The sequence below is a fragment of the Juglans microcarpa x Juglans regia genome, chromosome 2D (genome assembly GCF_004785595.1).
Source record: "Juglans microcarpa x Juglans regia isolate MS1-56 chromosome 2D, Jm3101_v1.0, whole genome shotgun sequence".
Lineage (NCBI taxonomy): Eukaryota > Viridiplantae > Streptophyta > Magnoliopsida > Fagales > Juglandaceae > Juglans > Juglans microcarpa x Juglans regia.
Genome location: NC_054596.1, coordinates 21,009,647 through 21,034,152, shown reverse-complemented (window position 1 = coordinate 21,034,152; position 24,506 = coordinate 21,009,647). Strand labels below are relative to the sequence as shown.

At 40.6% G+C, this 24,506-nt stretch overlaps 1 protein-coding gene and 1 non-coding gene across 2 annotated transcripts; both read right to left on the bottom strand.

Moving 5' to 3' along the window:
• Nucleotides 1–9,124: 9,124 nt before the first annotated feature.
• On the bottom strand, nt 9,125–9,232 carry LOC121251323. The gene has a single exon (XR_005937990.1). It is a non-coding gene; the product is annotated as a small nucleolar RNA R71 (small nucleolar RNA).
• An 11,953-nt stretch (nt 9,233–21,185) lies between these two features.
• On the bottom strand, nt 21,186–24,186 carry LOC121248882 (protochlorophyllide reductase). The gene is made up of 5 exons (XM_041147492.1): nt 24,025–24,186; nt 23,789–23,887; nt 22,602–23,136; nt 21,854–22,212; nt 21,186–21,715 (listed from the first exon to the last, which is right to left on the bottom strand). Exons 1-5 carry the CDS (start codon nt 24,076–24,078, stop codon nt 21,560–21,562), a joined length of 1,203 nt encoding a protein of 400 aa, XP_041003426.1. The 5' UTR covers nt 24,079–24,186; the 3' UTR covers nt 21,186–21,559.
• Between the last annotated feature and the right edge of the window lie 320 nt (nt 24,187–24,506).

Sequence of the window (24,506 nt, the reverse complement as noted above, 5' to 3'; positions counted from 1 at the left end):
ATTAAAAAGTAATATTATATATCACACTCTCATTTTATTTTGATCATATTAAGTAATATGTGATACATTAATTACCATTAGATAATAAAGAAGCATTAAATAAATAATCATTTAGTGGTAATAAATATGTCACATCATACCTAATGGATGCAAGTGGCATGGTAGTATGATATATAAAATTTTTTAAAATTAAAAGTTAAATAAAATATTATTAAAATATTAATTTTTAATATTATTATTATTTTTAAAATTTAAAAAAGTTATTTTTTTTATTATATTTTGTATAAGAAGGGAAGATTTAATACACATTTTTTGTTTCTTTTTTTTTTACAAAGGAAACAGTACTAAAAAACTCTTTCACTGGGTACGAGTATAAAAAACCTAGGCAGACTGAGTATTGAATTTAGAAAAATTCTACTCTGCCGCCCCAAACGTACTGCTTGGTTTGACCGCTCGGTATTTTTTTTTTTACCGAATGATGAAAGAAGTGATTTTAAATGTATCGATGTATTTAAAAAAAAAGACATTTAAATACATTAAAAAATGTGAATAGAAAAATGAAAAAAAAAGTTGTTTTACAACTAGCAGTAACACCGAGCAGTGTTACTCGGGCGGCAGAGTAGCACCGCTCTTGAATTTAATCTAATGACTGCTTCAAAAATTTGGTTAGTTTTTATAGCATTGGTTTTGAACTGGATTGCAGGGGGATTTTCCTGCCGGGCCCATTGGACTTCGGCCCTATAAAAACCGGCCCAAGGGTATCCTTGCCGGTAGGAAATAGGGGTGTACCAAGGAGAGACGCCAAATGGACGTCAAGACTAATCAGCCTAACATTGCACAACCCACTTCAGAGCCCAAGGATCTGCACAGAGCGTAACGGAAAATGCGGAGAGCCCTTGATCTAGTGGTGCTAGACCATCTACAAAACATATGGCTTAGACAGGTCAGGAAACCATGTCTCATTAATGGCATTACTGCTAAGTTACACACCACGTTTATGAAACCGATGCAAAGCCACGCCTCATTAAAGGAGGTGTGACAACAGACGCAGGAGAAAAGGCACAGACTTTGTGGTGGAAAATACCATTGACGCCTTCCCCAGACCACATTATCCATGTACTGAAAAGCTCTCTCGGATCTCTAGACTACTATTTACAAATTTCCAAAAATATTTACTAACTTTGACATCGAAGGTTACCCAACCCTTAGGCCACCCTCTCATAGCCGCAATCTTCTCTACCTTTTGCAGGGCTAGTTTTCGAAGACCTAAGTTGTTGGAACTTGGCCCAAAAGTGTGCAAAACACGATGTTAAGTGTGGCACCGACTGTGGGATCGTAATAGGTCTTGCGTGTCTTTCGTGCACTCAAGGCAGCCCATTCCAGGCAACTCAAAGATTTGCCAAAGCTATTGAAGATATGGAAATAGGCCAGGCAGAGAGCCAGGCGCACAGGAATGGAAAGGCCGCAATGGGAGATGGCCATGCATACGTGGATGGGGTACTGCCTATAACAGAGGATACCGGCGCTCTGCCGCCAACCCCAAATCGCGTGGAGGTTATAAGCGAAGTTCGAGATGAGCAGGAGCTCTGGAAGGCCAAGCCAATTGGACCATTGGAACTTGTCACGCTCCACCCAAATCGACCAGAAGCTACGGTGATGATAAACAATGAAATGGCGTCAGAAGCTCGAGACGCCATGCAATAACTCCTCGTTGAACATCTAGATGTGTTCACATGCCCAGGATAGTGCCTGAAATCATACAACACAGCTTGAGTGTGGATCCAAAAGTCAGAGGGGTAAGGCAGAAGCACCAGAGCGTTAGTGTGGAAAGGAATGCCACCATAGCTGAGGAAGTAGACGACTACTGGGGTCAGGGTTCATCCGAGAAGCTAGCTATCCAGAATGGTTGTCTAATGTAGTGTGCGTGAAGAAGCCAACGACAAATGGAGAATGTGCGTCAACTTCATTGACCTCAACAAAACTTGTCCAAAGGACAGCTTCCCGCATCCTCGCATCGACCTCATTGTCAACTCGATGGTAGGTCATCGCATGTTCAAATTCATGGATGCCTACTATGGGTATAACCAAAGCCGTATGAAACCCGGACACGAGGAGAAGACTTCGTTCATCATAGACCGAGGCTTGTACTGCTACACGGCGATGCCCTTCGGTCTTAAGAACGTGGGGGCCACCAATCAGCAGTTGGTCAACAGTATGTTCAAAGACTAGATAGGAAGGAATATGGAGGTCTATATGGATGATCTGGTAGTCAAGAGTAAGACCTTAGAACAACACTTGAACGACTTAAGAGAAGCTTTTGCGATACTGTGGCAGTACCAAATGAAGCTGAACCCGGCAAAGTGTGCTTTCGGTGTTGGGTCGGAATTTTTTTGGGATTCATGGTATCCGAACGAGGTATCGAAGTCAATCCCGAGAAGGTGGAAGCCATTCTCAGTATGATCCCACCACAAAATATAAACAAAATGCAAAGGCTGGCTGTGTGAGTGGCTGCCCTTAACAAATTCGTTTCAAGATCAATTGACAAATGCCTACCGTTCTTCAAAGTCTTGCGGAAAGCGAAGGCATGGGACGACGAGTGTGACTAGGCATTTGAAGCCCTTAAGAAGTACCTTGCCAGCCTGTCACTCCTTAGTCAACCCTGGTGGGGAGAAACATTGGTATGTGAGGAGGAGGGGATCCAGAAGCCAGTCTACCATTAGCCGAGCATATAAGGGAGCTAAAACCCAGTACCCACGCATAGAGCAATTAGCTTTTGCATTAGTAGTAACCACGCGAAAGCTACGCCCATACTTTCAAGCTCACCTGGTGCAAGTCTTCACAGAGACTCCTTTGAAGAAGGAAGGTATTGCAATGACCGAACACCTCAGGATGCCTTATGAATTGGGTGGTAGAGTTGAGCGACTTCGATATTGATTACGCGCCTCGAAACACCATAAAGGGGTAGGTGTTAGCAAACTTTGTCACCGAGTTCACAAGGTTCCCAACAGAGGACAATGGTGTGCATCCTGTAAGCCTTGACAAGTATTCGTTGATGGCGTCTTGTCAGGTTGGAGGGGAGTGAGGGTGCACATCATGGCACTCAAAGGAGAAGAACACAATTACGCCATTGAGTTGGCGTTCAAAACAACAAATAATGAAGTAGAGTATGAAGCGCTGCTTTCAGGATTACATGTAGCCAGAGCTCTGGGGGCTACAAAAATCAAAGTTTGGGCCAATTTTCAAGTGGTAGTAAATCAAGTGTGGGGGACGTTTGTTGTAAATAGTGAAAAGTTAAGGAGATATTTGGCATTGGTAGAGGCTGAGCACCCTCACTTCAAATACTTCCAAATTCAATAAGTGTTGAGGACGAAGAATCAGAAGGCGGACAAGCTGGCACATGTAGCATCCGGACAGAAGAAACTCCCCCTACCAGAAAATTCGGTGGTTAGAACAGTGAAATTACCCGCTGTCGAAGTCGAGGTAATGGAAATACAACCCAGGACCCCAAACTGGGCAAAGAACATAATCAGGTACTTGGAAACCAATGAGGTACCTAAGGACCGATAAGAGGCGAGAAAAATTAGGAATGGAGCAGCACACTACGTAATGATCGAGGAAGTCCTATACTGACAGGATCACTCGACACCTCTCTTAAGATGCATCTCCCCGGAGGAGGCGCAATACATGTTAGCAGAAATACACGAGAGAGTTTGCGCGAACCATTCGGGAGGACGGGCGCTAGCTGGAAGGGTGATGAGGACTGGTTATTACTAGCCTTAAGCCCTGCGAGACGCCAAGGATTATGCATGAAAGTGTCAGAACTGCTAGGAATACACCTGAATTCTCCTTTGCACACCAGAGAGGTTGACATTGATCACATCGCCTTAGCCGTTTGCCTAGTGGGGAGTCGATTTAGTTGGCCCGCTTCCCCCGGGCAAATGAGGAGTCAAATTCGTGGTACTAGCCGTGGACTACTTCACCAAATGGATCGAAGCTGAGGCCTTAGCCACTATCATTGTGAGCAATATCACGCGATTCTTATGGAGGTTAGTGGTTTGCAGATTCGGCATCCCACACACCATCATCTCAGACAATGGAAGGCAGTTTGATTCAGACCACTATCGAAATTGGTGCCGAGAACTGGGAGTTAATTTCCGATACTCGTCCTGAGGGCATCCTCAGTCCAATGGGCAAGTCGAGACAACCAACAAGAATCTGATGAGAATGCTTGAAAAGCGACTTGAAGACAGAAAATGAGCATGGGTGGAGGAGCTTCTCGCTGTGATGTGGGCGTATCGGGTCACGGTGAAGACACCGATCAGGGAGACTCCCTTCACCTTCACGTATGGTCACAAGGCAATGCTGCCAGTAGAAATTGGACTCCCCATGTGGCGCCCTCGACCCCCACCTATTATTTTTGTGGAGTTCGTGACACCGAGATCATGACCACAAGGATCACGCACCCCAACGATCAGTGCTCAAAGTGTGTACAACATACAATAAATGTACAACATATTATTCGCAGCAGAGAAAAATAAAAGGTATTTCTTTATTAAGTACCAGAATTGTACAAAAAGCAGTAAAATAACTTTACAAGAATTTTACAGTTTTTCGACAGATAATTTAAAGAAAACAAATAACATAAGGGAAACAAATCCCAAAACGCTGAACAACATATCAACAACTTAAGCTTCTGGCGGAGTCGGTCCTTCAGGTTCATACTCAGGCTCTGCGTCAAACTCTACGGCACCATAAAATGGAACCGTAGGGTAAAACACCACAATGAGATTATGACATCTCAGCAAGTAATTAACCAAAACAACATCCAAGAGATTTAAAACACATTTATATAAACACGCGTCCCTATACGGACAGAATAACAACCCACATTCAACTTCCCAAAAATACCATTTTTATACTTACACCAAAAATCCCATTTTTGGTCCCAATCATATTTATTATGAAATTACGCATGCACCACGGTCTCCCCTATGGACCGTCCGCACACCTTGGCTCTCTTCGTCACATCACGAGTAACGTCCGTGCATGAGACTTCGTAACGAGCGATGCCCAGTTCATGCCCAGCACGTACATGGCCAAGTATCCCCTAACCTCGCTAGCCAAAAGGTCACGGAATCGGTACGAGAGCGTTACCGTCTTGTTCGTTCCCGTCGTCGCCCTGCGACAACTCAGGGGATGTCACGTTAGTCTGTTACGCTCCCGAGTGACCGGAAGAGCTCCACCGAGATAATACCCCATCTCGACTTGGGGTCGTGATACACATATACCCACATATTCAGTAACCAATACAACAGACCAGGTAACATCACAGCACATTTTAATAAAACCATAAATATACAGTTCAATCATTTAATAGGAATATATAATTCATTTATAAAATTAATCATTTATTTACAATTTCACCATTTCACAATACACGTCATACCCCGTCCTCCAAACCGGGCCAATGGCCCAATTCCAAGAAATCATTACAATCAACAGTTACATAAAAAATGACAGTTTACAAAATACAAAGACAACAACTTTATTAATAAAACTAGGAAATTACATACACACGAAGATTGGAAATAATCTGAAAGATCAAGCGAAAGGGCGTTGCTCAAGATGGCGGCTCAACGGCAGCACTCGGCGGTGCTCACGGCTGCGCAAGGTAAAACTCACAGTGACGCACGACAAAATTGTTCTAACACACTTGGATTTTCAACCAAAATTCACCACAAAAAATTATAAACTAAGAATCAAGAGGGAAAAACATAACACAAGAAGGAGCAAGAATCATCGATATGTTTAAAATGAGGAACCCATGGCCTATTTATAGGCCAAGCACGGCGGTTTGCGAGACTGCGTGTCGCACGGGTGGAAGAAAGGTGAAAACGGCAGCTCAAGCCGTGGAGGAGAGATGGCATTTGGTACGGACGCGTGGCGTGGTAGCTGGACAGCGCAACCTGAAGCTCACTACCGGTCGACACAGAGCTGCTCAAGGCGAAAGATGGTGGCCGCGTGGAGTGGCAGCTGGACAACAGTTCTACGAAATCCCTAGCCGATCGACAGCAAGAAGAAAAAATAATAGAAGGAGGAGGTGGCTCACGGCAACTGCTGGAACAAGAAGGAAATCAGAAGAAACCGGAAGAAACTAGAAGAAGAAAGAAGAAAGAAGGAGCTTAGCGGCGCAAGGGAGAAAGAGATGAAGCCCTAGAGGTCATCCTCCAAAACGACGCCGTTCGGAATAAAGGGCTGGGTTCTTCATCACCGCACGGCCTGGGCCCTGCTGGGCTGGGCTTCGGCTCAATCACACACACACACAAGGCTGAGTTGGGCTTCGGGCTTCACACAACACTAAGCCCAAAAACAAATACTCACACACAGCCCACAATATATAATCACTACAAATAAAATTACACAAAAAAAAAAAAGATACTAACACATATATATATATATATAAAAATAATAATAAGGAAATTAAAAACCCAACATACCAAAATAATTAACAATAAAATAATACATTTAAAAATAAAATAAATAAAATAACACAATAATATTTTTAAATAAATAATTAAAAACCCATAAAAATAGGGATCTTACACCCCACGTAAAGAGTTTAGCACTTCGAGCAAGAACCCAATAGCGAATGACTAGAATAACAACTAGACCTGTTGGAAGAAGTCCGACTAAGAGTTGAGATAAAGGTCACAACTAGCAAGAGAAGGGCCGAGAGGCGATTTAACAAATGCGTGCGGCCTAGGACATTCAAAGTCAAGGAACTAGTACTCAAGGAAACAAGAACTACAACGCGAGATGAAAGAAAGCTAGGCCCTCGAGGGAAGGGCCCTTATGTGGTCATTGCCACAAATTGACCGGGCACTATTGCCTCAAAGACTCCCAAGGAAACGAACTACCACACCCATGGAATGCCGAGCATCTGCCCAAATATTACTACTAAGCCAGTTTCTTGCCATAACTTCAATATGTCCCTACGCACCTACTACAGGCCTTAATAAAAAATATTTTTGTCCTGTTCAATGACTAATTTATGGAACATAACATAACGCGCCAAGTGAGCCCTCAATCGAACAAATCGGTCTACCCCGTCAGCAAAGTTGATGAGTGTACGAAAGTGCACTCTAAATACCCTATTATTGGATTAAAATGTTAATATAAATCATTAGAATTAATGTGTATTCTTGAATTGAGTTTTTATTTACTTTGGGATACTCCTAAGCAGATTTTTATGTTTAATTTCAGATTCTATAAAAGAGCAAGTCCAAACCTATTTAAATTTAAGGGACTTTCAAGTGGGCAAGTCGTTGGAACAATCTAAAAACTTTCAACGAGTGTAGGACTCTTCAAATAAGGATAATGATGGGGTTTGAGAGTAATTTGGATCAGAGTCCAAAATGCGCTAGGAGACAGAATGGACACACTTTAGTATTTTAATCATAACTTTCCACTTAAATATCATATTGATGTGATTCTTGATGCATTGGAAAGCTATCGTAAAGAGCTAAAAAGTTGTCTCTAATAAGGATTTCCAAATTCAAACTCCTGAAGTGCGTAGATGGTTGCCAAGTTGAGTCTTAAAATTTAAGCGATTTCGTGTGCAGGAATATGAAGACATTAAGGTTTCTTTCCTACCCTATTTAAGCATATCATTGGCACGAAATTGGAGAGTTTAGAAAAGGGGAGACGGCTCAATTTGAAGGAGGAAAATCTGAAATTAATTTTCATGGCCACCGTTTGCTCTATTTTTCTCTTGAGATTTTTGTTGTCCATTATATTTATGGGTAACTAAATTCTCATGTAGGGTTAGGATGAACTTGCACATTAGATGATATTTTTAATTTATTCTTGATTTATGTATTTGATTTTCAATTGCTAAAACTTTTGTTTTATCATTGTCAATTCATTGTTAATGTTTTCTTCTCCGAATAATTATAGAATTTATTCTATTTATGGATTCAGTCATATTTTTTTTATTGAATGGATTAGCTATTTGATTATGTTTGGATCAATTATTTATCTATATTGATTTAATTTTTTGCTGCAATATCGCTTCCTGAGTATATTGTCTTCGTTGGATTTTCTCAATAATGATAATAATTTACATATTTTAAAAGTGGTGAATGATTTCTCAAAGGGTTACATTTGGTTTAATCTTGGTTTATAAATCTATATCTTCCGATTGAGAATATTAGAAATTGAGTTCCCAATTGAGTTACTCAATGAATTAAGAATAATTTAAATACCATATTTGTGCAAGGGATTCCCGACGCCTTATTGTTTGTCAAACTTGAGTACTTTTTTCATTAGTCACTTTGCTTCACTTTAATTTGCATTTAAAATTAATCTTTGTTCTCTATTAATCATTTAATCTATTTCTTTAGTTTCTTTATTCCTTCTACAATTCTTTTAATTTGTCTCTCTGTGGAATCGACACTCCAAAGTTGTGCTAGAACTACCGCATTATTCTTTGGGCGTAATCAAATTTTAGTGTAGTTGCTGGGGAGACATTAGAAGAATTGCTAGATAGGTTTTTATTTCAGCAGTTTGTAAAGGCGGTAACTTCATTCCCTCTTTTAGCTTGCTGCATTATTTTTTTTTCTTTCTTTTCATAGTATTTTTAGTTTTTAGTATTTTGTTACCTTGTATGCAAGGATATAGAGACACTTTGGGTAGATTTGTTTGTAGGCCTATGGAAAAGTCAAAATCAAGTTTTTTAAATCCTTTATTTGACAATCCATCTAGTCTCGAGAAAATGAGTAAACACGAAGATCAATCCATTAGAACTCTTCATGATTACCTCCACCCTACACGCACAGCCACACCATCATACATGATGTTTCCAGCTAATACTTGCCAACTGGATTTTCAAACAGGGATGATACAGTTACTCCCTACTTTTCATGGCTTGGAAAATGAAAATCCATATGTGCATATTAGGGAGTTTGAGGAAGTAGGTTGATGTTGTGAGACTTAAGTTCTTTTATTTCTCTTTGAAGGATAGAGCTAAGAGTTAGCTATACTCACTGAGACCCCGATCTATTGAGTCATGGAGTGAGATGACTTAGGTTTTCTTTAATAAATATTTTCTCCAACATAAGACCAACGCATTAAAAAGGCAAATCTCCACATTTGCACAAAAGGACAGTGAGACTTTGTATCAGTCTTGGGAGAGATTTAAGGAGTTGATGAGTATGTGTCCTCACTATGGGTATGAGAATTGGCGCTTAGTGAGCTATTTTTATGAGGGACTTACACCTAGAGAGCACCAATTTGTGGAGATGATGCGTAATGGTGAGTTCTTACATAAAGATTCTACTGAGGCTATAAAATACCTCAATGAGCTTGTTGAAAAAGCTCACACTTAGACTGGACCTAGTGTTGCTGAAAGCACAAATAGGTCATGGCCTGCAGGAAACTCAAATGGTAGTGGAATTTATCATCTCAGGGAAGATGATAGCCTAAAATGCTAAAGTTGAGATGCTCACTAGGGAGCTAGATGTGTTAAAGACTAAGAATTTAAAGCCAACACACGTGGCTAATCATGCAGAGTCTTTTGGACCATGTTTTGTGTGTGGTGGGGTAGATCACCTTGCCCAAGAGTGTTTCACATTTGCTGAGATGAGAGAGATATATGACGAACAATGTAATGCCTTAGGTATGTACAAGAAGCCTTTTACTCCTTACTCTGATACCTATAATCCAGGGTGGCGCAATCACCCCAATTTTAGCTGGAAGTCTGAAATCCAGCCGCCTGCACAACCCTCTATATCATATCCTACACCATATCATGCACCTTCATCTTCTATGAGTCCTTTAGAAAACACTTTGCATGCTTTTATTAAGGCACAAGGTAAAACTAATCAAAAGGTTGAATTTTTAATTACGCAGGTTGTTGAAGAAAATAAGAAGATAAAAAGCCAAGTGTCTAAATTGATGAGCTCCTTGAGTGTCAATGAGCATGGCAAGTTCCCTTGTCAAGCTCAATCCATACCCCAAGGTCAACATATGGCTAAAGGAAATTTGAAGGAGGTCAATGTCATTGTGACACGAAGTGGTAAGTCCTCACACATCCCAACAACTGATAAGTCAGAGGATGTTGAAGAGTAACAAAGTAAGGATAATGCTGAGTTGCCCAAAGAAGCTGAGGTAATCAAGAGTCCAGTTAAGGTACCATTTCCTCAAACTTTAAAATCTGGTATACGAACTTTGGATTATAGTAATAAAATCTTGGATAACCTCAGGCAGGTAAAAATCAATCTTCATCTTTTGCATGTTATTAAACAAGTTCCTACTTATGCAAAAGTTCTCAAAGATTTGTGTACAGTTAAGAGGAAGCACCATGTTAAGAAGAAAACATTTCTAACAGAGCAAGTTAGTGCTCTAATTTAGCAGCGAATTCCTCCTAAGTACAAGGATCCTAGTTGTCCAACCATTGCATGTAATATTGAGAATTATGAGTTTGGGCAAGCGTTGCTGGATTTAGGAGCTAGTGCAAATTTGATGCCTTATTCCATTTATTTGCAATTTGGTTGGGGTGAAATTAAGTCTACTTCTGTTGTGCATCAATTGGTTGACTGTTCAGTTAAAAAAGCAAGAGGGATAGTTGAGGATGTTTTGATCCAAATTGACAAGTTTTACTACTCTGTTGATTTTTTTAATTTTGGATACTCAGTCGTTGTTGACTCTAACTCTAAGATTCCTCTCATATTAGATAGACCTTTCCTTGCTACGGCTAATGCACTAATAAATTGCAGGAATGGGCTGATGAAACTATCTTTTGGAAATATGACCATGAAGGTCAACATTTTCCACATCCATAATCAGCCTAGGGAGGATGATGAGTGCCACTAAACATACATGATTGACACATTCATAGACAAGGGAGGGAGTTCACACAACTCATGATTCTGATTCCCTTGAATATTTTATTGTTAATTCTGAGTTTGATACTATGAATGATTCATATGATGTTGTTGATGTTTGTGCTATTTCTGATGAATCTCGATTATGGCCCACATATTTGGCAATCGAAATTTGAGGAGCTGTTTAAGAAAAGTGAAAAGCAGATTCCTTCAAGCATGGATAGTCTCAAATTGGAATTGAAACTACTGCCCTCAGGTCTTAAGCATGCATCTCTCGCTCGGGGTGACACTTTTCCTATTAGTGTTTCTTTGAAATTAAATGCTGGTAAGCATAGGAAATTTCAGTTGATTGAGTTGGAAGAGTTGAGAAATGATGCTTATAAGAACTCTAAAATCTATAAGGCTAAAATGAAAGCGTTTCATGATAAAAAAATTCGTAGGAAAACGTTTAAGCCTAATGAACTAATGTTCTTATATGATTCTAGACTCCATAAGCACCCAGGAAAACTTAGGTCTAGGTGAACCGGCCCTTTTGTAGTGAATAATGTTTTTGCAAATGGGGCGGTGGAAATAGAGGATCTTAAGGATGGTCGGATCTTTAAAGTAAATGGTCAACGCCGTAAAGTATTAATTGATAGATAAGTTTTGGAAGTGAAAGACATTCCATTTGTGGATCCGGTCTATCAACCTTGACCACACCACGCATGTATATTTTTCTTTATTTGTTTTGTTTGTTTTATTTTATTTTTGTTTTCTCTTATTTTCTTTTTTTTTCCTTTTTGTTTGTTGTTTTTTTCTTTGTTTTTGTTTGCAGGTTAGTTTCATTTTGTCATTTCAGGTTACCATCTTTGGTGCTTAGCAAGCTACCCATGTCACTCATCAGGTGTATTCTACCATTTTTAGTTATTCTCCCTTCAAATTTGAATCTTAAACATTGAGGACAATAGTTCATTTAAGTTGGGGGGTGGTGGTGCAAATTTACTATTGAAAATTTTTGTTGGAACTATGTGGCATATTTTCATGTGTCAATTTTTTTTTTAATTTTGCATCACACGTCATCATTTTCACATGTGTACTCATTCTCATTCATAGTCATCTTCTTGAATTTACCAAACCCACCATAATCATTTTTGCTGAGGCATTCACAGAACCTCTAATGCACTCATCTAAGGTTTGTGGTAAGATGGTGGTTTGACACATGTAGCTAGAGAACTCTTTTGCTTAAGTATTCATGTGAGTTTTGGAGATGATTGAGAGCCTACAAATGAAATAAATTGTGATAAACGTTCATTGATTTGTTGAATTGGGCACTTCTTATGAGAATATCATTACATGGTTTGTGGTAAGATGGTGGATATACTTGAGATATGACGAACGTCAACTTAGGATCAACGTTTGAGCCTTTCAAGCTAACCCTTTCCATCATAGACTCCTAGTAGCCAACTTTGAGCTAATAAACACATGTAGCTTTTTCTTTTCATATGCTCATATTATCCTTACCTCTCGACATTGGAGTATAACCTACACACTTATTTTCCCTACCCTTGTTACTTCCAAGTGTATATTAGATGTGAAATTCTTATTTTTTTACACGGAATAAAAAATAAAAAAAAAAAGAGAGAGAAAAGGGAAGAACATAAGTTACAAAGTGTTCAAGTGAGTGAGATCCAAAGGCAAAAATACCAAGGCTAGGTAGAAATAGCAAAATAAAAATGTGACATAATTGTTCACCAAATTAAAAAAAAATATAAGAAAAAAGAGGCATTATTCGATGATCTGAAAAGTCAGAGAGTACATTAAGTGAGAAGTGTGGTTTACGGAGATATTTAATAAGATTCCCTTTGTATGTACTTGGAAGTTTTTGAATCCTTTTTTATTTTTTTCATATAACCCCGAACCTAATCCACGTTACAACATTTTGTGTTGACCGTTCTGATTCTAAGTAAGGTTTTGGAAAGAATGGTTGAATTCTCATTTGTTAGTGTTCCTATCATGAGATCAATGCTTACTTGTTGCTTGTTCATAATTACCTAAATCTCTATGTGATTGTGTGTACACCATTTGTCAACTCCATAGAGAGAGTCCTTATACGAAACACTATTATACCCGTGAGTTATGGAGTTGAACCTTTTGCTTGAGATGTTCTTGATGTTGCATGTGTCAAAGTTAGTGGTAAGATGGTTATAGCTTGGAAAACACACACACACTCTGTGAATTGCTATAAGTGGATTGATCTTGATGGGTTATTAGATTCCTTAGTTTGTTTTTTATATGTGAATCTGGAAAATGTGAATTAGTGGTCTATTTTAGTGATTCTCATCTTTTTAGCATAGAAATTGCTAGGGACTAGCAATAAGCAAGTTGGGGGTGTGATGAGTGTACGAAAGTGCACTCTAAATACCCTATTATTGGATTAAAATGCAAAAATATTAATAGAAATCATTGAAATTAATGTGTATTCTTGAATTGAGTTTCTATTTACTTTGAGATACTTCTGAGCATATTTTTATGTTTAATTTCATATTCTATAAAAGAGCAAGCCAAAACCTATTCAAATTCAAGGGACTTTCAAGTGGACAAGTTGTTGGAACAACCTAAGAACTTTCAACAAGTGTAGGACTTTTCAAATAAGGATAATGATGGGGTTTGAGAGTAATTCGGATCAGAGTCCAAAATGCGCTGGGAGACAGAATGGACACACTTTAATATTTTAATCCTAACTTTTCACTCAAATATTGGATTGATGTGATTCTTGATGCGTTGGAAAGCTATATTAAAGGGCTACAAATTTTTCTCTAATAAGCATTTTCAAATTCAAACTCTTAAAGTGCATACGTGGCTGCTAATTTGAGTCCTAAAATTTTGGTGATTTTGTGTGCGAGAATATGAAGACATTAGGGTTTCTTTCCTACCCTATTTAAGCATATCATTGGCACGAAATTGGAGAGTTGAGAAGATGGGAGACAGCTCAGTTTGAAGGAGGAAGATCTGAAATTAATTTTCATGGCCATCGTTTGCTCTATTTTTCTCTTGAGATTTTTGTTGTCCATTATATTTATGGGTAGTTAAATTCTCAAGTAGGGCTAGGAATGAACTGGCACATTAGATGGTATTTTTAATTTATTCTTGATTTATGTATTTAATTTCAATTACTAAAACTCTTGTTTTATCATTGTCAATTTATTGTTAATGTTTTATTCTCCGAATAATTATAGAATTTATTCTGTTTATGGATTCGGTCATACTTTTTCTATTGAATGGATTAGCTCTTTGATTATGTTTGGATCAATTATTTATCTTTATTGATTTAATTCTTTGCTACAATATCGCTTCCTGAGTATATTGTCGTCGTTAGATTTTTTCAATAGCGATAATAATTCATGTATTTTAAAAGTGGTGAATGATTTTTCAAAGGGATATATTCGGTTTAATCTTAGTTTATAATCTATACCTTCCGATTGGGAATATTAGGAATTGAGTTCCTAATTGAGTTACTCAATGAATTAAGAATAATTAAAATACCATTTTTGTGCAAGGGATTCCCGACGTTTTACTGTTTGTCAAATTTAAGTACTTTTTTCGTTAGTCACTTTACTTCACTTTAATTTGTATTTAAAATTAATCTTTGTTCTCCATTAATCATTTAATCTATTTCTTTAGTTTATTTGTTCATTCTACAATTCTTTTAATTTGTCTCTCTGTGGAATCGACATCTCAAAGCTGTGCTACAACTACCGCATTATTCTTTGGGCGTAATCAAAAGTCAACTTCAATAAACAAAATCTCTAACAACTTACCTCCCTGCGAGATAAAAGGGAAAGGTAGGCCCATAATGATGCCTTATTCCTCTGACAAAGGAGTGCGGGTCAGTCCTCGACCACTAGAAGACAAAGGCTTACCTTCCTCGTAAGCGTCAAAGGATGGGAGCAAGTTCAGTAACAGATTGCCTGAATGACTTCCTTCCTGGCAGGGTACCATAGGGAAATGTGGGTCTAAATGTTGCATTATCCCTTATACAAAGAAGAGCGGGATCAGTTTCGTAGCTACCCGAATAATCTACATCGATCCCCGTAATGACGAAATGTGGGATCAGCACCAGTCTGATCCAAATGTACCATTTCCTATGATGTCAACGGGCGGAAGCGGGTCCTGAACAAACAGTCTAAACAATTTACCTCCCTACGAAGGATGATAAGTGAGCAGGCGGCTTGACCTCCTCGTCTGGGAGAGCAGGCCAGACCTGAGGCTGCCCAAATAACTTACCCTAACCTCCATCATGAAAAAGGAGTTGATTAGCCACATCGTGGTTTGAACTACCTCCTTGTGGGGCAACTGAGGGAAATATAGGCCTAAAGGTTTCCTTATCCTTCCTACGGAGGAGTACGGGTTAGACCTTAGCTACCCGAAGGAAAAAGCTTTTACCTTCTTCGTAAGCGTCAATGGGCAGGTGCGGGTTAGGGTTAAGTAATAGATTGCCCGAACGACTTACTTCCCTGCGGGATACCATAGGGAAGGGTAGGCCTAAAGGCTACCTTATCCCTCCCGTAAAAGAGAGCAAGATCAGCTTTGCAGTTGCCCGAATAATCTACCCGACCCCAGCAACGAAGAAGTGTGAGATCAGCACCAGCCTAACCCATATTTACCCTTCCCCACAGTGTCAACGAGCGAAAGCGAGTTCAATAGCAAACTGCCCGAACGACTTACCTTCCTACAGGATATCATAGGGAAAGGTGGGCCTAAAGGTTGCCTTATCTCTCCCGCAGTGAAGAACGAGTCCAGCCCCAGGGCTACCTGAATACTTACCTTAACCCCTCCCATGGTAAAGGAGTGGACCAGCTAGAAGTGGACCAGGTACGTCGTTGTCTGAATTACCCCCTGGGGTTGAAAGAGACGGTTTGGCATGAGGCATTCTGACCTCTCCCAGCGGAGAGCGGGCCAAGTCCACGGACTGCCCGAAAAAGGAAGCAAGAAACAAAAACATCATCATCACAAACAAAGGGGGTGTAGACTGGGCATCATCAACAAGTACCATCCAGCATAGGCCGGGGAGCGCAGTTTTGCAACACTAATTCCTGTAACGAGGAGTTGGGCATAAGGCTACCATGGGCTCCCAACGGCAACGTGAAACAAGGCCAACAGAAAGAAGGCAAGCCGAAAAACCACCAACAGGCGGGGTCGTCAATTGCAATCAGGCGCCGATGGGGTGGATCGCAAGAAATGCTGCAAGGAGAACCTTCATAGCCAAGTTCTACCCAGACTGGCCCCCTTTAATAATAAAAAAAAAGAAAAAAAAAAAGAAAAAAAAAAAAAAAGAGGAGAGGAGGAAGAAAGAGATGCGGCGAGAAAAGTGCGGAAACCATAGAGCCAGATACAATCAATGAAAGATAATTTTATTGATTACTGAGAACTACAAGGAACAAGTTACATCATAAAGCCGCATAAAGTCGTAGGACCACAAGGAACAAGATTACATCATAAAACTCATATCTTCAACAAAACAAGTTTCAGTGCTGACCATAGACCTATAAGGTAAAACGACTAGGACTAAGCTGGAAAGACCATAAGACCACAAGACCACGCTATTCTCAAACTGACGTAGAACGAGATAAGTAAAAAATCTCCAACAACGATGAAGATACTGCCAAGAATCGGAACATCTTGGAGTTGATTTCTACGTTAAAAATCGCTTACCAAATGAAGGTCATTCACCACTACAACCAAGCTCGATCGAATCACTCTTCCATATGAGCAACGAGCAAAGATTTTGACCTTTACGACGTGTCAATAAAGCCCGAGGTTACCGCAAAACATCAACAGGGATGTAATGAGGCAACTAATTGAGTTGTATGGTGATCGCATCATCTTGGAAGTCCCCAAGATAGCCCATCGGCTATGGAGAATGGCTTTGAAGTCGAGCCCTGTAAGCAAAAGGGCGAGAATGAGTAAGACACAATAAGCAAAAGGGCGAGAACTAGAACAAGGGGCCTGGGACCCCGATAGCAGAAGCTTGGCAAGGAGATCTATTCGAAAAATCCATCCTCAACGAGCGGGTTCGTTCCCTGCAGGGCCATCACCAAGGCCGCTTGGAATTAGACTCTTCCCGAGAATGTTACGTCGCCGCTGGGACTACTCGTGCGGGGGAAAATCCCCCACGCCCATAGCCTGAAGGTCAAACTGGGGGTTCTTAAGAATGTAAATCCTCATTTGCTCTAAGCCTTCTGTATAGCCTAATTTCCACGCTCATCCTGCAAGCTCCGGAGGATAACTTCGCGGCCTTCAAGGACCAACTTATTCACTTCTAGGGCATCCTCCGCATCTTTCCTTCGATGCATTTCCTCCTCCAGGGTCTTCCTTGTCATCGTCGCTAACTTGTTAAGATTTTGAACTTGGGTCTCGAGCCATTTGACCAACTGACCACCTGTGTCTCACTACTGGTGCAGTTCCCGAATATCGGCCTACAACTGCTCGAGCTTTAACTAGCACTGGTCAAGGGATTGTTGTAGCGTCTGCCTTCCTCGCAAGTGAGCGAGGCCTCAATACGGAGCTGGCCAATCACCCCTTGGGATTTGATCAGGTCGGCTAGGGTTTCCTCGGCCGCTTCCTTCTGCTTCTGCTCAAAGGCCGTGTAGTCGAAGACCACCTAAACCAACGAAAAAAATTCTCGATTCTCGTTCCTCGATTCCGCTTGGGTATCCACGATGAAGGCCGCCTAACGGTCCAACCCCTATCATAAAAAGCCAAGTCAAGACCAAAAAAAAAAAAAAAAAAAAAAAAAAAAAAAGAAAGAAAGAAAGAAGGAAATATGAGGAACTAGCATGCAAAGTTTTACCCCTGCAAATAGCCCTCGGATTCTCCCCTCCATCTTATGGAGTTGGTTAGCATGGCTGTGCAATGCGATCGTCTGAAGGTCCGCCAAAACTTCTTCAACAGCTTCCGCACCCACTCCATCGTCAAGTGCACTAGGTGTCATGACTCCCTCGCCTGAACATCAGCTTCCGCCACCTTGGCACTGCCTGGGGGAATAGCTACAGTCACATGGGCATTATCGACCACACGCCAGGATTGAAAGCACAAGGACAAACAGCCCCCTAAGAGGGATGGGGAGATTATCAGAGTTGGCAGGAGTGGGCGAACTCCTACGGGGTCTCTTCCCCCTTCCCACAACCGACAGGCTTGGGGAACAACTACGAGCAAATGGCACAACCGGGTTCATCGGAATTCCCTCATCAGAGTGCACAACTGGGTTCATCGGAATACCCTCATCAGAGTGCACAACTGGGTTCATCGGAATACCCTCAACAAAGTGCAAGTTAGTAGGAGGAGTCAGATACCTCGAAGACTGCCCTCCGTCAACAAGCCTCCAAAGAAACGTTGCCTGGATGCGCTCTGACCCAGGCTCGAACAATCCCAAGTCTCAACCTCTAATCAAGGCTCGGTTCAGGGCGGCTGATCGAGTCGTCATCTATCGTGCCCTAGTTGGCACGTACGTAAAATCGATTCTTAAAGGTCTACCCGATCGGGTACTCCCATCCGTCACCCGACAAGAAGAAGAATCTATAGGCATATCCCCTCACGACCGTATGCCGCTCCTCTACACGGGCCAGTTCCTATACTTGCTGGAAACTATAGATGTACCGGCCTTTCCGCACCAGGTTATGAGTGATGAAGAACTCAATGGCTATGAGGTCAAGGAAATATGATCCAACCTCCTCCAAAGCGCGATGCCAGATGACACAGCACGAGACCAGAATCCTCCATGCAAGGGGAGGGAGCTGAGCGGGCACCAAATCAAAGAAACTCAGCACTTCACACACTGGTTGGCAAAATGGCAACCTAAGGCCACAGGAGAACATGGCGCAGTACACCACCACTTTAGTACCATAGCCCTCAGAATCCACCTCTTCGTCAATGTGATCAGGCACTACGAACTCTACCTTTGGGGGGGGGGGGTGGGATCATGTAAGCTCCCTCAACTCCTCCAATTCGACAGAGGTAACCACCGACCACCATGAATATCCAACAAAGCCATCAAGGAGGGAACCGTCTTGACCGACAGAAACATGAACAATGCCCGAGAGCCTTGCTAGTTCAACAGAACACAAAAATTTCTTCGGAGCCATAAAGGACATGAGGAAATGGTAAGGAACTTTGGAAGGGAAGCAAAGGAAAAAAAATTATTAACTCAAGGAGCAAGCATCACAGAATGGTAGGAGAAAGGCAGAATGAGTATAATGGGTTTCTCAACGTGAAAGGGAGTCCTTATATAGGCGGGCTTGACGTTCGCCCTATCAAGGCATCATAACAACGCGTATCTCCACGTGTCCCTCTCAAGTACCAGAATCTCCCAATTAACGCAACCGTTGCAAGATATATATGCTAATACGATGTGTGAAATTAATGGTTGCAAAACACGAGATCAAGACACAGTGATTGAAGGGACGCCATTCAATGTGGAAGCGTAACTGACGTCGTGTTTCCACGTATGCGAAATGCCGATGGTCGATCAAAGTACGACAAGGAGGGCTAGGAATTTGGCAAAACATGATGGGTCAAAAGAATAAAGAGGAATTTGAATTTGCAGGATAATTATAGGGGGATTTTCCTGCTAGGTGAGGCCCATTCGACTTCAGCCTTATAAAAACCGGCCCAAGGGTATCCTTGCCCGCATAGGGAATAGGGGATCTACCAAGGAGTGGTGCCGAATGGACAAAAAGATTGATCAATCTGACATTCCACGACCAACTTCAAAGTCTAGGGACCTGCACAAAGCACAACGGAAAATGAAGAGAGACCTTGATCTGGTGGTGCCAGCCATTTACGGAGCATATGGCTTGGACAGGGTCAGGAAACCACGTCGCTTTATTGGCATTATTGCTAAGTTACACACCATATTTATGAAACCGACTCAGAGTCACGCTGCATTAAAGGAGGTCTAACAGCAGACGTAGGAGAAAAGGCACAAACTTTGTGGAGGAAACTACCATTGACGCCTTCCCCAGACTATGGTATAAATAGTCAATTCCATGTACCGAAAAGCTCCCTTAGATCCCTAGACTCCATCACTTATTTACAAACTCTTAAGAATAATTACTAACTTTAGCATCGGAGGTTACCTGGCCCCTAGGCTGCCCTCTCATAGCTGTAGTCTTCTCTACCTCTTGTAGGGCCTATTTTCGAAGACCTGAGTTGTTGGAGCTTGACTCAAAGGTATGCGAAACACGACGTTAACATAGATATTAAACTAAAATTAAAATTTTTACACTGACATATATTTCAATTAATTCATTTGGTTGCATCGACAGTCTAAATTGGGACACCTATATAATGCACCAACCATGTTGGTGGAATGTATGATTGTTAGTGTCTTGGACAAAAGAATTAACGAATTTGAGTTCATAAAAATAAGAGCATATGGGACAAAATGAGTAATTAACATGTACGCCAGTCCTAAAACTCATATGATTGTTCGGGTTTGCTATTTGGATGTTGGTGCACCAGGACGCACAATTGCTTCCCCAACGTCCATTTCGAACTCATCCAAAGAAATACAATATTTATGTAGTTCAACAAGATGCTTATGTTCATAAAATTGGAGAAGATTTTATTTAGAAAAAAAGTTGAATGCACATGAATTACATAAAGATAATCCTAAAACCTGATATGGTATGATGTAGTTCATCAAATTGTAAAATTATTTTTATTATAAAATAAATATAACGGATTAAATAAAACCATATCAGTTTGTGAGATTACTTTTGTATAACTGTTTGTGGCTGTAGTAGTACTCTATAAAAATATATAGCGAAACCTTTCTTCGTGGATAAACCCTAATTAGTAGGTCGGTTGAATAGCGAAGAACGGTTCTAACCCTACGCTCCATGGCCCAAGTCTTATTTAGAATCCATTAAAAAAAAAAAAAAAGGACAACGAATTCTTGTCGAGTTGGGTTATCAAATCGGACCGCTACAAAACTAAAGCAACCTCCCCACAAAAAGCCAAACATTTCTCCCACTTGGAGACCAATACACCCATAACTATCAACCACCTGGCTTTAAACCTCCACCCTATAACTCATAACTCCTGCCCTCAAGGCTAGAAGACTAATTGAAATTGTACACAATTTCAGCTTTTCAAGTGTAACACCCTTAGTTAACATATTTGCAATTTTCTTGCTTCCACAAATCTTTTCATGTATCACCTGACCATCCTTGAGAAGAAATCGAATAAAATGATATCTAATTTGAATATGTTTAGTATTGGAAATAAATGTTGGATTCTTGGCAAGAAATATGACACTCTGACTATTACTATAAAGAGTACTCTTCTCATTCTTCTTACCCAACTTCTCTAAGAAATTATGTAACCAAATCATCTCATTTGAGGCTTCGGATATAACAACATACTCTATTTCTATGGTAGATAGAGCAACAGTCTTTTGCAAGTTTGAACTCCAAAACACAACAGTTGTAGATAGAGCAATAATCTTTTGCACACCAAGACACAACAGTACCACCCGAGTATATACAAAACCTATAGTACTCTTCCAGCTATAAATATCACCAGATAGATCAGCATCAACATAACCTTGCAACTTCAAACCAGGTCCATTAAAGCAAAGATACGTAATTGAAGAACCGACAAGCTGTATTCAGGATTTCTTTTTTCATGGTGCCTATTTACGCCAAACCGACAAGCTTTTCACTGATCTCCCACAGCTTACGTGCTTTCTCTCGATTGCTGGCTTCTTTGGAAAGCTGGTTTTCGAATGAGGATGAATTCTTGTTCCAGCTCCAGTAAACACCTGATTTTGTCAGGCTTGGATCGCTCACTACCTGAACAACCAAAGTTCCATTTAGTCTGTGTCCAAATTAACATGCATTTCTTCAGGTGCAGATGCATGCAATTAAACAGATCAGTATGTAAATATGAATGTGCGTATTCATCTTTGCATATTGTAGATTTCAAGCGACCTGTGCAAGTCTTTTCCCAGCCTCCTCTTCGGAAACATAGCCTTTGGTAATGTACTTCTGGAAAGGTGGGAATAGAAGCCTGAACAGGGGAATATGCTCCCTAAACAAGCCTGTCGTAGCAATGCAACCAGGGTAGAGAGAAGCAAAGGTGATTCCTGTCTCCTCATGGTAGCGCCTATGGAATTCTTGCATGGTGAGCATGTTGCAGACTTTACTGTCTTTGTAGGCCTTGGCACCATCGAAATCTCCTCCATCTATCATTGGCGAGCTGTTTATGCCATTCAAGCCTCCTGCAAGACCCCTTAGATCTCCAAGGTTTGCCTTTGGTGGTACATTCCCAGCCAAGGTGTTTGTGTTACCTAGAATTTCATCCATAGTGAATTCACATTTAAAAATATGTATCTTTTCATTATGAATATTTTTCTTAAATTGTTTCCATCAAATGTCTAGACTATGCTGGACCATTTTGTTCAAGATACGATCCTTATATCATGTTTATTCCATTAGTTAACAAGTCACCTAGGAATTCCACAAGTATATTCCTTTGCACATAAAATAGCGATATCTCCCTGATATGCATTGCTTTCTACATTTGAGTTTCTTCAAGATCTTAAAAAGTATTACCAGATTTTGATGTGAAGACTAACTTAGAAAGTTTAAATTCTCTCCCTTTAGCTTATTAAGGTTTGATTGAGAAATGCTGGATCAAACTTATGTGGAGTTCATATTGTGGTGTGCATGTTACTACCTGTAATGGAGCCAACAATGATGAGACGCTTGAATGGGTAATCTGATTGCTTTATGTCGTCGAGCAGAAGCCGAGCAAGGAGGAAGTGCCCAAGATGGTTTGTCCCCACACTCAGTTCAAACCCCTCAGCCGAGAAAGATGGCTCCTTAGCTGTGGGTTGGTAAACAGCAGCATTGCAAACCAGAACATCAATTGGCCTGGCCAAACCACGGAGGTTATCTACAAATTGCCGAACGCTGTCAAGGGAGGCAAGATCAAGATGCATAACAGAATAGTTTTCCTTGGCAATGCCGACTGATTTGGCAGCTCTCTCAGCCTTGAGGAAATTCCTGCATGCCATAATTACGTGCCATTTCCCCGTTTCAGCTAGAGCCTTTGCTGTGGCCAGGCCCAGTCCAGAGGAGGCTCCAGTGATTATCACAGTGCCCTTTCTCAAAGTCTTCTTTGCTTCTGGTGTAGCCTGGTCGATAGCTGAAGTTGTTGTTGCTGTTTGGGATCTAATGGTCCCAACAAGAAGTTTCCTTTTTCCAACTTCCTGCAAATGAGGCCCCGTTGGTTGTATCCATACAAACCCAAAACCAACAGCTTGAAATTGCTGTGTTAATTCACTGTCAAGTTTAGGGTGATTAGGGCCTTCCATGGATCACAATTTATCGTATGTAGTTCCCAACATTCGAATTAAAGTGTATGTTGTCGTAACAATTTAAAATGAGTATACTCCTGCAATGCCAAGGGTCATTCTTGGAATACCATAGAGGCATTTTGGTTTTTACCATTTTATCAGCAGCTGTGGGCTTAAGGAAGCGAAGCTAAAATCATATTTCCATAACATCTTCTGCACGGTTGAGTGTATTTACATCATAGAAACATGAATTCAAACACATATTCTTGCATTATATCCTAATTCCAAATTTTCCAGGCCATGATTGGAGGTTTAAGGGAAAGAAAATACTGGATTTCAAATGAGAACAAAACCCATTTTATGAAATCCCGAGTCTTTCGCTTTTGCCCAGCTTTGTGGCAGTGTTCGAAACAAGGCAATGGTTTGAATTTCCAAGGTTTTCTCTCATACCCAGTTTCAAATAAGAAATAGACAGCATTTTAAGCTAAATATTTCTTAGGAATAAAACCAGGAAAATTAATAGAAATTTTCAGGAAAAGAAAAAGGCAAGTGATAAATAAAGCACCTGGCTCCTAATCAGAGGACACTTGATTTCATTTTTTAAAAGGTTGGATATTGAAGCTTCAAATAGATCCGAGTCCTTGAGAGAAATATTGGACTTCCCCTGTGAAGAAGGACAACAAGAAAATTACTTTGCATGAGTCATAACAATAATAGAAGACCTGAAAGGGCCCATTTTTCTTAAGAAAACACCACAATATATGCAACAGAGGAAAGGAAAACGTTTGAGAAGGAGTATACCCCCTTGTGGATGGAAACAGCAGAAGGAAGTGAAAGCGCTGCTTGAAGAGCCATGGGAGAACTGGTATGTTTTAACTGGCAACTGATATTATTTCCCTTTATCTTTCTTTGTGGTGAGAGAGAGATAATAGTTATGGTGTTGCTGACTAACCTGCCACGTGGACGTACGTTATCCAGATTGCAATCACGTTTTGAAATCATGGACGTACACTCCACGTGAAGTGTGGAGTGAGTTGAACGTTGTGTAGCAAAGCTTTAACATTGTTATTGGGGTTTTCATCCATCCAGAGCCTTCTAGCAAAAACCCCCGGACTTGGGCTCAAGCTAATTCATATCTTTGTTAGTGGGCCACTCCAATACTGTTCTAATACCTATTTAAACATTGGCTAACCTACAAAGATAGATAGTCATTGTTAACCATGTGGGAAACCTTCTTGGACTCTAGCCAATAACATATATAGATCGGGAGTGGGTATGTCGTC

Excerpts from the sequence above, each read along its gene's own strand:
- LOC121248882 (XM_041147492.1), bottom strand. The coding sequence starts at position 24,078 with ATGGCTCTTCAAGCAGCGCTTTCACTTCCTTCTGCTGTTTCCATCCAC. Across the intron at positions 23,888-24,024 it reads CTGTTTCCATCCACAAGGGG|GGGAAGTCCAATATTTCTCT; the intron begins GTATACTCCTTC and ends CCTTCTTCACAG. Across the intron at positions 22,213-22,601 it reads CATTGTTGGCTCCATTACAG|GTAACACAAACACCTTGGCT; the intron begins GTAGTAACATGC and ends ATGAAATTCTAG.